Source organism: Aethalodelphis obliquidens, unplaced genomic scaffold (assembly GCF_003676395.1).
Source record: "Aethalodelphis obliquidens isolate GAN/ISIS:26980383/991018 unplaced genomic scaffold, ASM367639v1 scaffold10, whole genome shotgun sequence".
Taxonomy (NCBI): domain Eukaryota; kingdom Metazoa; phylum Chordata; class Mammalia; order Artiodactyla; family Delphinidae; genus Aethalodelphis; species Aethalodelphis obliquidens.
In genome coordinates this window covers 14,041,207-14,053,892 of record NW_020837954.1, presented here as the reverse complement: position 1 = coordinate 14,053,892, position 12,686 = coordinate 14,041,207, and the positions used below count along the sequence as shown (strand labels likewise).

Below are 12,686 nucleotides of genomic sequence, written 5' to 3'. Positions count from 1 at the left end.
TGTGTGTGTGTGTGTGTGTGTGTGTGTGTGTGTGTGTGTGTGTGTGTAGTTGAGGAATACTCAAAAATAGCCAATGGAAAATACATATTTATCATATCATTGAAAATTCTGAAATGGAGAATACTGTGAAATAGCCAAATACTGGATAAATACATAATAATTGAATCAACTGGTTTTCAATGAATCTGGTTTTATTCTGATTTGAATTGCTCAGCTGTCAATAACAGAAATCAAACAGTGTCCTAAACATTTTCCATTTATTCTACATTACACTGAAGCACTCAATATAAAGTATTTACAATGTAATAAGTAAATTTATACTAATGTGATGAAATTTTGATATAATAAGTTCTTACAATTAAATTTGTTTAGTGGGAAACATGCATTAGTCTTCCGAATAGTGTTGACAAACAGGCATCAATAAAATGTTTGAATAAATAAAACAATGTAGTAGGTTTTGCAGGGTGCAGACTGCCTATAGTAAGCCAAGCTTTATAAGAAGCTTTGGTCTAGTCACTGCCTGTTTAGGTAGCCTTCAGAAATGGAACTGAATGCAAGGAAACAATTTCTAAAACCATAAAATACCTATGCTCTTAAATACACAAAATACCAGTTGTAAGTTGCCTTCCTCCATGTAACAAAGACCCAAGTGAAACAGACAGTCTGATGAAGCTGCTACGGCATTTCGTCCTTTATCAGAATGAGAAAAGATATCCAACGCCTTTTTAAACATTCTCATGGCTTCCTATAATGATTTTTAAAAAAAGAGAGGGAAGGGAATGTTTTTTTCTCATATTTATTTAACACAACAGCCTTAGATGTTAAAAGGAATCCTGAGCACACAGCCCTACTCTCATTTCACAAGAGGACACACAGACCTGGTAAAGACACAGATCTTGTCAGTGCACCAAGAGGGAGGACTTCTGACAGGCAGGAAATCTGACCCACCCAGGTGCCTATCCTACAGGCAGGTACGTAAGCAGGGTTACACAAGTGGACTTTTGGAACTATAATTTCTAAATTCTAAAGGGTATTTTCTCGTAGTCTTAAATCAGACTAAAATTTATAGACCAATTTATGACCAATTTCCTAGTAGTTCTCCTGAAGGGAATGCCAGGCAGCTATTAGGTAGTAAAAGTTCTCCACTGATAATATCTGAGGTTGTTGTAATCAACTTTTATTTTGTCCTGCTATGCTCTCAAGGGGGTTCCACTGACACCAGAAAATAAACTAACATCAAAAATTACCCATTTAAACTATTCTGTCAAAATAGTTGAAACTCTTAATGAAAAAAAATTCAACTTTCCAAATAGAAACGCGTTTTCATAACTAGCTACTCAATGTATTTACCTAATATATAGAAATACAGCTACTTGTGACTCTTTAGCCCACTTTCTTAATTATATTAAATTGCTAAAGAAACAATGAGGTTGGGCTTCCCTGGTGGCGCAGTGGTTGAGAGTCCGCCTGCCGATGAAGGGGACGCGGGTTCGTGCCCCGGTTCGGGAAGATCCCACATGCCGCGGTGCGGCTGGGCCCGTGAGCCATGGCCGCTGAGCCTGCGTGTTCGGAGCCTGTACTCCGCAACGGGGGAGGCCACAACAGTGAGAGGCTCGCGTATCGCAAAAAAAAAAAAAAAAAACAATGAGGTTTAACTTGGATATGCTGTGTCCTTTGTGCCCACCCTTAGTTTACATCACATGTCTAAAGCTTACCTCAACATTCATCCTTCCAGCCTCACTCAGCACATGCCTTTGCAATAGAAAAAAATGCATCACCTTCTCAATTTCCCTCATTTTTACTATGCAAAGTCTCTACATCTTCTTCATTTCCATCTTTTTTTCTCCTGTCTTTGAATGGTTTCCTTTCTTCTTTTCAGAGCTAACTCCTCAAGCTGTGCCCTTGACCCCAACTCCTTCTGTCCCGCCTTCTGCTTTTGGATCTCTGCCCCTTCATTGCCTCCTGGAGTCCATAAAGTCTTCCATCACATTTAAATTAAAATGAACACATCTTCTTTTCCTCCTCTAGCTGATGTCCCACCTCTCTTTCCTTCACTACTCTAAAAAAGTAGTGGATGCTCTCATAAGGCAAATGTACATTCCAAACACAGTACCGTGGCAGCCGTGTGCAGAAAAGCTTGGAAGAGTTCAACACTACTATATAATTCAAACAAAATACAAATATGTTCTGGACTAGGATAATGACCAGAGAAACAGAGAAAGGAAGTGGATTTGAGAGACATTTAGAAAGTAGAACCAAGAGAGCATGACTACTGATTGGGTAGAAGAGGGACCCAATCAAGTGATTTCAGGTTTCAGGGAGGTTAAAGTAAATTTAAGATTATTACAAAGAAGGAATTTGATATCATAAAAGTGTCAATTCTCCCTAAAATAATCTACAGATTCAATACAATTCAATCAAAATTCCAGCTGGGTTTTAAAATCTTGACCAGCTGGAAGAGTAAAGGCCCAAGAATAACCAGGAATTTCCTGGAGAAGAATATGGTGTGGCAACTTGCTCCACCAGATGTCAAGAATTACAATAAAGCAACAGTAGTTAAAACATTGTACTATTAGGCCAGGGATAGAAAAATTGACCAAAGGAATAGAATAGAGAGCCCAAAATCAGATCCACACATACATGAAAGGTTATAATAGGACAGATGTACCACTTCAGATCTTTGGTTTAGGAGAACATTTCAATAAATGATACTGGAACATTTGAGTATCCATATGGGGAAAACTGAAGTTTTATCACTATATCACATTCAAAAATATCAATTTAAGGTAGAGTGAGGTCTTAAATGCAAAAAGCAGAATTTTTAAACTTTTAGAAGAAAATATGGGAAAATATCTTTATGACCTTGGTGTAGGGAGGGAATTTTTAAACAAGAATTTTTTTTAAAGCTGTGACAATAAAACAAAAAAGATATATTCAACTACATTAAAATTAAGACCCTCTGCTCATCAAAAGACATCATGAAGAAAATTTTAAAACCAGCCACAAATTGCAAGAGTATACATGACACACATGTAACCAACCAAGGACTAATACACAGGACTTATTTTTTTCAATGCCAAAAATCAATATGAACAGGACAAACAAAAATGTGTACAGCAAATTGATAGAACAGGAAGTATAAACATATAAAAAGATACCTCAACCTTTGCTCAAACTGAGAAATGTTAATTAAGACCATAATGAGACATTAGTTTTTATCCACCAAACTGATAAAAATAAAGTAGACAGCACCAGTTATTGTAGAGGATGGAGATCAACAGGAATACTCATACACTACAGGCGGGAGAATAAATTGGTACAATCCTATGGAACAATGTGCCATTTTCTTGAAAGTTAAACATTTACATTCTCTACATACCAACAATGTTAACAGAAGACATGAAAAAGAATATTACCCTTACTCTTAAGAGGAAAAAAAACAAAAGAAAACAACCCAAATATTAATTAACAGAAGAATCAATAAATAAATGGTATGGTTTAGTTTTGTAAAAAAAAAAAAAAAATATATATATATATATATATATATATATATATATATATGTAAGCAGTAATTCCAAGCACAATATAAAAATTACATTAATAGGTTTAGTAAACGTTACTCAAGACTTTTCACCTTGTTCCTCTTGGCCTTCATTTGAGCTTTTGCCAATAGAGCATACATGGTGGCCTCAGGCTTATTCAAAGTGATCCCATCTAAGACCTGAATGGCCTTGTCATGTTTCTCGCAAAATGAATAAATGAGTGCTTGCTGTATAGGACTCAACTCAATGAGACCTAAAGGGAAAGGAAAATTTATCAATAACTTTGCCAAGTATCTAGGACTTAGAATATAATTATTTTAAGACAGTCAAGCAATTCAATAATCTATTTTTACAATATGAATTAATAAATCAATATGATACTAAAATCTACTTACTGTCAACAAACAATAAGACATTCCAACTACAAATGAACAAACAAAAAATAACAGCATAAGCCTGGTATTTCCTATAATAATCTCTCTCACAAAATTCACTAGGCTATGAAGTATTTTACAAATTGGTTACATACATGTGAAACTGAAGTTTTAGTTTCAAAATCTAACTTTGACTTTCAAGTGAACCCTTCATGCTACCTATACAGAGCTACTGAAAATAGTATAAAAAATTTAAAGAAGTATTTCTTTTTAAATTAAGACAATATTATAATTTTACATTGATTATATTTACCTTTGGTCATTTCTGCTACTTGGTAAATAGTGAACTTTGCAAGACCATAGCACTTCATCCTAAGAAGATATTGTCCTCTGGAAGAAATAACAGCTTTTTAATTCTAAGCAGTTAAAAATAATTTTTCTAAAATAAAGTTTTTTATACTCAGTTACTTAAAATTTTAAATTATAATACATTTATTCATACTTATTATAATACATTTGAAATTATAAATATTTTATGTAAGTCTAAATAGGCCAATTAGCGTGGAGATGTGAGAAGAAAACAATTTAGTAAATGTGAAGCTGAAAGAAAAATAGATCTTTTTGTAATTATCAGCATTTGAAAAGTTATACTCTGTTGCTGAGAAATTTTAAAAGCTAAACACAGTTTAAGGGGCATACAAATGGAGAAGTATTTACATAAATTGTTAAAATGTGGTTCAAGAGTTAAAAGATGAAGCAAGACCTTATCAGAAAGCATTGTTCCAGTCCATTTTCCCATTTTCTGTAAATCCATTTCCCATGTTAGTAATTATAATATATTTTTGGTAGTGATAACTCATAATTTGCAATGGGTCCTTTTATAGCAAGCTCTACTGCATTTGAAATACAATTCAATGTATCTTTTTTTTCACTGAATTATCTGAGGTTTATACTTGGTACCTCTGGGTACACAATCAAAATATATTACCTTACTTTCATGAGATCTGTGATAACTATCTAACCAGTAATCTAGAGAGGCCTCAAAGAACTTAAACACAGACAGTTGTGTTTTGATGCAAGGACAGAACTAAGGGAAAGATCTGTTATCTTATATTATGAATTATCTTAAAGTTTAACAAAAACAACTATATCTGACTTGCTGATTTGGAGATGGCCATTTCTGGGAGATTAAATGTAAAACAAGGAGGCTGGAAGGATCAAGAAAGAACTAAGGATTCCAACAGCTAGCTCAGATACTAAGTTATCCCAAGAAGAATTCTATTTCTATACACATACCTTATTATATATAATTGGATTCCATCTGGCTGAAGGTGGATAGCACGAGATAACTCTCTTACTGCCTTTTTCAATTTGTGCAACTGTTGAGTGATAAATAGAAACTTAGCTCATAATAATACTGATTGCTTCCTTTCTGATAGTTATTCCCTCCCACCCTTGAATACAGAAATTTTGCAGGAATCTCTCCTAATACATGTGTTTCTTAAGAATCATCAAAGCAAGTGGGATACAGAGAAGTTAAAAAAAAATTTATGAAGTAAAGTCTTTTTTTTTAATTATCTTTAAATTTGAAGAATGAGTATGCAGATCCACAAATATATAGTTTTAAATAAATATGATTATATCATATATTCTCATTTGTTTTTCTTTTTTGTTTAGCTTTTCAGTTTTCTCCCTCAACCATAACACCTTTTACACCAAACTTTACTCATGCTAATAAACTAGCTTGCAAAGGAATGTAAAATAAAAAGTAAAAGTCAATTCCACTTAAAAGTAAGAGAGGAAAAACAAGCTTGCACTTAATGAGTAAAATGAATGAATAAAACAAAATACAACAATGATGAAAAAGATACCTGTTTAAAATCAATATACAATGAAAAGTAAACAACGATTCTTTCCTTAATACTGGTTACAGAGCATAATCTGAATTTATACAAATTTTTACAAACATTGGGGAAATTACAAAAGGGAACTAAACACATCCCAGCAAAATGAACCTGGGACAACCAACGACTCCTCTTACTATGCTGACATGGTGATCAAAACATTTGTGCATAGAAGTAGACAATACCTGTTAAAATGGTGCAAAGTGGAAATAGTGGGTGGAGTCAAAAGAGGGAATTCAAAAGGAGGGAGTCTGAGATGTTTTTAAGTAAATTTAAGAATTACTGTGGAACTTCAGGCCTGCTGCTTCTCAAGCTAACCCTGATCAGGTTGGTATAATTAATAAACCACCTTGTCATATGCCTGCATTGCTCCACCTGGTTCCAATCATACATAGCTATGCATTGAGGAAACCCTGACTGGGAATGATGGAAGCTCACTCTCTGGTCTTTGCAAGTTTTCCTGGGGTTGGACTTCTCCAGGTAGCATTAGATTGGATTTACCCTGGAGCCTAAACCCACACCGTAGGCATATGTATTCTTCTATATACATACACAGGGTTTGGTTTGTCATTGTTTTATCTACATGGGATCATACTGTATACACTTTAAAGTCTTCTAGATCTTGTTCTAGAATATCTCTTGGAAATCCCTCCAAATCACCTGGCATAATTCTAACTATTCTTTTTATTGATTATATAATACTCTATAGTGTGAATACAACATAATTTATTCAACCATTACTGTGAAGAGGTTTTTGTCTCCTCAGAACAATGAGTCTTTGAATATATGTCCTTACACCTTGATATTATGCTGGTGCTTTGGTTTCTAAATATGCTCGGAGGAAATTCCAATTTCCCCATAAGGCCTCAGCTCCATCAACAGGGAGTGAAGCAAAAGGGCCACACACACTCCCCACCCCTTCCCAACAGGGATCAAAAGCAAACCTTCCCTGGGGATAATACCAAAATGGCCCCAGGGTCTTCTGCTTCCATCATCAGGAAGGTAAGGACTTAGTCACACTGCATCCTGAGATGGAGACAACGAGAACAGAGCCCCTAGCAAACTCCCAATGGACATGCAGTGTGAGCAAGAAATGAACCTTTGTTACTTTAAGATGGTGATTTTGAAGTTTTATTTGTTGTTGTTGTTTTCCACAGCATAACAGGTTATCCTGACTGAAACCAATGTGAGGAGAGGACTTGTAGGAGATGAGGGCAGAAAGGTAACAAGGAGCCAGTTCACATGAGCTCTTGTAGGCCTTTGGCTTTTGCAAGATTTGGCTTTTATTCTGAGCACAAAGGGAAGCTATTGAAGGGTTCCAGGCAAAGAAGTGAAATAATCTGATTTATGTTTTAACAGGATCACTATGCTGCTGTTTTGAAAACCCATCAAAAAGGAATAAAGAACAGAAGCAAAAAGACCAGGAGGCTACTGCAATAACCCTGGTGAGAAATCAGTGTCTTGGACAGGACAGTTAATGATGGAGCAGTAGAAGGGAATATCTGTTTTGAAAGGTAGACACAACAGCTAACAGTCTTTATCTCTGGGAAGTCCAAGTTGGTTGGAGTCAGAGAGAGCTCTTATTATTTACTATATTGTTTGAATTTTACACTAAGGATATATTATTTTTTTAATTTAAATAACTTGTAAATTTTAAAAAAAATTTAAAAGAAAGTGTGAATGATTTGGACCCCATTCTATGCACAGATCTCATTCTATGAACTCACCCATTCACTCACTCCTCATACACACACACTGATGGACAAAACTGATGGACTCTAAAATGTTAACAGTAGTTATCTCTGGAGAATGAAATAATGGATGTTTTTTAATGTATTCTTATTTGCATACATATATTACATGTGGTAAATACACATTGCTTTTGTAATAAGAAAAAAAACAGGCATTATTTAAAAAAAAAAAGACAAAAATTCACACCTAATCAGGAGAGGATTTTTAAGTGGGTAATTATAGTTAACTATCAATATATCTACCTAATATGTATTGTTTATAAATGCGTTAGGCTCTGTAATTAGCTGAAAAAGAATACGTTGATATATTTGAAATTACATTGAACAAATATTCAAAAAATTGAAACATTTTTAAAAAATCAAAGTTCTCAAACCTTAAATACCTTATGATAGGCTTCTGCTCGACAAATATAGCTTTGAATATACATAGGGTCAAGTCTAATAGCCTCAGAAAAATACCGAGTGGCTTCAATGTAGTTATCCAGGTGTAGTAGATATATGAGGCCAATATTTATATAAGGCAAAATAATGGTTCTAAAAAAAATGAGAAAGCAAAATATTCTTAGACATTTTAATTATTCCAGATATTCTCCAATTATAAATGAACCTAATGAAATACATACATCAATTTATACCAGGGTTCTTTCTCTTGGACAGGACAGTTTTCCTAAAGCAAAATAAATTAGTTAAATACTTTCTATTAAAAATTATAAACACCTTTATGAAATCCTTAGTTAGGAATAAACATTTGTAGAGCCTGTCCTAGGAACTGATTTCCTGAAGTCTCCTAGACTCTTAGCAATACTTCACTCTTCCCTGACTTATTCTTGACTTATCTTGGATAACAAGCTTAGTTTTCCTCAACTCAAAAGTTTTTGCCTCAAGCTATGTTATATTCGCCAAGAGAAAGGGTGAGGAACAGTGAGAAAGAGCAATATTCTCGAGGCTTAGGGTTAAAAATCCTCTCCACAGAGGTATTAACCCAGTTGCTTTTCTATATCAAATAAAAGTTGTTTTTCTCTCTTAGAATCAAACAATTTTCAATGTAGAAATAACCTTAGAAATTATTTGTTCCATGCCTCTATTTCAAAATGAGGAAACTACACATTCTGTATCCCAACTGCACAGAAGCCCTGACCCTTTTGCCGACTGCCCACTTTCTGGCTTTCTGCAACTGAAACTCATTTCTTTCTCTTCCTGACTCAAAAATATCCCAAAGAAAACCACTGTGGCCATTGTGGAGCCATGTTCCATGACTTTTCCCAAGTCAAGTTCAAAGTTTACCTTAAATAAGCTAAGTAAGCACTCTGCCGGTTGGCACAGAACGGGCATGATTTGTTACTCTTTCTGACACCTTCCATTGTAAAGAATACTTCTTTGGAAAGAAGAGGAATTATTTAATTAACTTCTACTTTTTACAGCCTGGCTTTCTGACTAGTGTATGTAACTTGCAGTCTGTTCCTTCCTGAACCTGTGTTCTAATGGTATTTGCTTTCTTTATTTTGCTTTACTAAACAAAATGTAGTCAGAAGTCCTAAATAGAGGATTTCTTCCCACTGAGTCGTATATCGTGCCTAGCAACAATATAGCAAGCAAGTATTTTGCCATTATTTTAAAACTTGATGACAATTTTCCATGAACTTAACTTCAAAAAGTTTTAACCTGGGCATGCCCAAACTGCTCTTAATTACTGGTTGATTTTGCTATCCTTGGATTTAAACTCCTCTCAAACCCATTCAATCTCTAAAGTTTGCAGAAGCATCTGAGGCAAACAGATATTGAGAACAGTTCTTATTTTAGAAGTAAGCTTATTTTCAGAGGTAGTATTCTAATTCTAGGATGGCTTCATAATTGTCTCACTTTTACAAGGTTATTAATGATGAGGGGAGAAAGCTTTTTCTTCCACCTATTTTATATAAAAGTGAAATCAATAAGAATCAAAGGGAAAACATACCTTTCTAGAGAAATAACAGCTTCAAAGTCACAAACTGCCAGCAACCAAAGTTTTAGATCCGTGTAGAGTGCGCCACGATGCAGGAAGCAGCTAAGATTCTCACAGCCGTCATTTATGAGAGCTTAAGAATAAAGGGATATATCGTATTCAGGTTCTGAACAAACATATCCGAGTTACATTTTAGCCTATGCCCCTTCCTACTGCTTATTCTTATTTTTTTTAACGTTACATAAAATAAAACATATCTGTCATGAGTGTACTTATTTGGTGAGTAAAACACAGTACTCACATAAAAAAGTGTATTTGTTTATAAGGAACAATGTGACTGTTATGGTTCACAAACTCATTAGAGCTGGAAGAAATCCTGGTATTAATCTATGATAGTCCACTCACTTTACAGATGAAGAGATTAAGGTCCAAAGGGGCCAGGTACAGTGACCATGCAAATCAATGGCAAAGATGGGCCTAGAATCTAACCTCTGATCCCCTGCAGTGGATTGCAGTCAGAAAGGTGCCATTGCCCTTGATGGCTTGTTATTATTTGGAAGGTAGGAAGGCATCATTACTGGCCCAAGAACAGGTTCTGGTACAAACCCAGACTGGGGCAGACAGAAGAGGTCAGGCTTATACACATAAACCAAGAGGGACAGCTCAAAGAGGCTACTCCAATTGCAAGCAGACCTTGGAGTTAACGCAGGCAACTTGACTATGCGTATCCCAAAGAACAGAAGCATGGGGCAAAAATAACCTCCTCTCAGGACTCCAGGCATGTGGCTCTCATCAGTGACCAGTCTAGCAGTCTAGAGGTTATCTCGTGTCTCCTCACTTGCTGATTCCCCCTCAACTTTCAAAAACATGCAGTGAAGTAGATGAGATTTTTACATTTGATCCACATCGCCCAAGCTTCTCAAGCTAAAAAGGGAAAGTTCTGCAAAAAATGTACATAATGTTCACAGCCTGGGACACAAATATGCACAATACTAGATGTGGGGAAGTATTCCTAGTGTAAGCAGTGATCATACAGATTAAGCAATCACTTGAAGGCCATTTGACTGCTCAGTTCACAGTATGACTGTCTAGCAAGGAGAAAAATAGCTGCAGTTGGTTAGTTGGTTGCTCTAGAAAAATAGAAACATTCTTCTTTTTTTTTTTTTTTTGCTGTACGCAGGCCTCTCACTGTTGTGGCCTCTCCCGTTGCGGAGCACAGGCTCCGGACGTGCAGGCTCAGCGGCTGTGGCTCACAGGCCCAGCCGCTCCGCGGCATGTGGGATCTTCCCGGACCAGGGCACGAACCCGTGTCCCCTGCATCGGCAGGCGGACTCTCAACCACTGCGCCACCAGGGAAGCCCTCTTCTTTTTTTTAATTTTTTTTTTAATTTTTGAATTTAATTTAATTTATTTTTTTATACAGCAGGTTCTTATTAGTCATCAGTTTTATACACATCAGTGTATACATGTCAATCCCAATCGCCCAATTCTTCACACCATCACCACCACCACCCCGCCGCTTTCCCCCCCTTGGTGTCCATATGAGAAACATTCTTCTTGAGGAAACAAAAATATTAGAATTACTTATCCTCTCTGTGCTTCGGTTTTCTCATCAGTAAAATGGGGATGATAATAGTACCTCCCTCATAGCATTATTCTGAAGAGTAATTGAGACTCTCCATATATAGCATTTGGAATAGTGCTTGGCAAGTAGTGAAACGCCTAATGAATGTAAGATATTATTATTAGCTTAGAAAAATATATTGAGGGTCCTTTTTGATTGTGAAAGATAAAACTCCTTAGGCTATCCTATAGGAAAAGATTGAGGCTAAAATAAAGCTGGTCTGCTCTGAATAATTAAATAACAAGGATCTGTATTATTGTGATAGCCTAGAAAAGAGCAGGTGAAAAGCCCAAAACTTGGAGAAGAGGGAAATACGAGAAAGAAGCTCTTAGGAAGACCAGGAAGAAAGGGGTTTCGCCAGATGGCAGATGGACAGGGCTGACAGAGACCAATAAAAGATAAACTTACAGAAATAAGGGTGTTTAACCTTCAAATTTAAATTATCTGTGCTAACTTTATCCTCTGAACCCTAAAACATTTAGTAACAGATGGTAGCCATGCGCGGTGAACGGGTGAACAAAAATGGAGACTCAATCAGACAGCAGAAATTAGGTACAAAGATTCCAAGAGAATTGAACAGGAATCCTCAGTTCTCTCTTCTAGGAATCCGTGGAAATAGAAGGGAGGGCACTAGACTCCTCTCAGCACATAGGATGGGCTTTGAGTTATTTTATTTGAATATTCATGGGAAGGGTGACCTCAGAAGGCAAATGGATTTAGAGATATCAAGAAACAATCATCTTTTGGAGTTCCCTGGTGGTCTAGCGGTTAGGATTCGTCACTTTCACTGTTATGGCCCGGGTTCAATCCCTGGTCAGGGAACTGAAATCCCGCAAGATGCAAAGCACTGCCAAAGGAAAAAAAAGGAGAAACAATCATCTTAGATTGCCTCCCCTGAGGAGCTATGTATTCTCTTCCTAAGAGTCTAGTGGTCTCCTTAATCTCTAGATTCTGCCTCATCTAGGATGTTGGGATTCTAGCACTTTGCACCCAGGTGAACACAGCCATGTTTGGAGTGTTGGACTCTGGCTAGAATTTGCCAGTCAGGATGGGCTAATTTATTCAGCTGGACACTGTTTACTGAGCACTTATTCTATGCCCAGAATTGTGGACATATTCATATACCAAGAATGCACTGGTATAGGGTAAAGAGAAAATGGCCACTTTTTGCTGCTGCATCCTCTTACTGAGGATTCTCAAAGCCCATTTTTAGTCTAAGGGTTACAAAACTCTGAATTTGACTAATCCATGGGCTGGGTCTATGGAGTAGGACACAGCCCACTAGGAAAAATCACTACCATTTTATCAAGACGACTAAGAAATAGGCCTGGGGCTTCCCTGGTGGCGCAGTGGTTGGGGGTCCGCCTGCCGATGCAGGGGGCGCGGGTTCGTGCCCTGGTCCGGGAGGATCCCACGTGCCGCGGAGCAGCTGGGCCTGTGAGCCGTGGCCGCTGGGCCTGCGCGTCCGGAGCCTGTGCTCCGCAACGGGAGAGGCCACAGCGGTGAGAGGCCCGCGTACCGCAAAAAAAAAAAAAAAAAAAAAAAAAAA

At 36.7% G+C, this 12,686-nt stretch overlaps 1 protein-coding gene across 1 annotated transcript in view; it reads right to left on the bottom strand.

Annotated features, from left to right (window-relative positions):
• The window catches only part of TTC6 (tetratricopeptide repeat domain 6), a 208,006-nt gene that overhangs the window by 30,139 nt on the left and 165,181 nt on the right, over positions 1–12,686 (bottom strand). Inside the window, exons 17-22 of the mRNA XM_027111731.1 lie at positions 9,526–9,646; positions 7,955–8,105; positions 5,213–5,295; positions 4,230–4,306; positions 3,635–3,795; positions 611–745 (exon numbers count right to left, since the gene is read on the bottom strand). Coding sequence (XP_026967532.1) covers positions 611–745; positions 3,635–3,795; positions 4,230–4,306; positions 5,213–5,295; positions 7,955–8,105; positions 9,526–9,646 — 728 coding nt within the window. The remainder of the gene's footprint in view (positions 1–610; positions 746–3,634; positions 3,796–4,229; positions 4,307–5,212; positions 5,296–7,954; positions 8,106–9,525; positions 9,647–12,686) is intronic.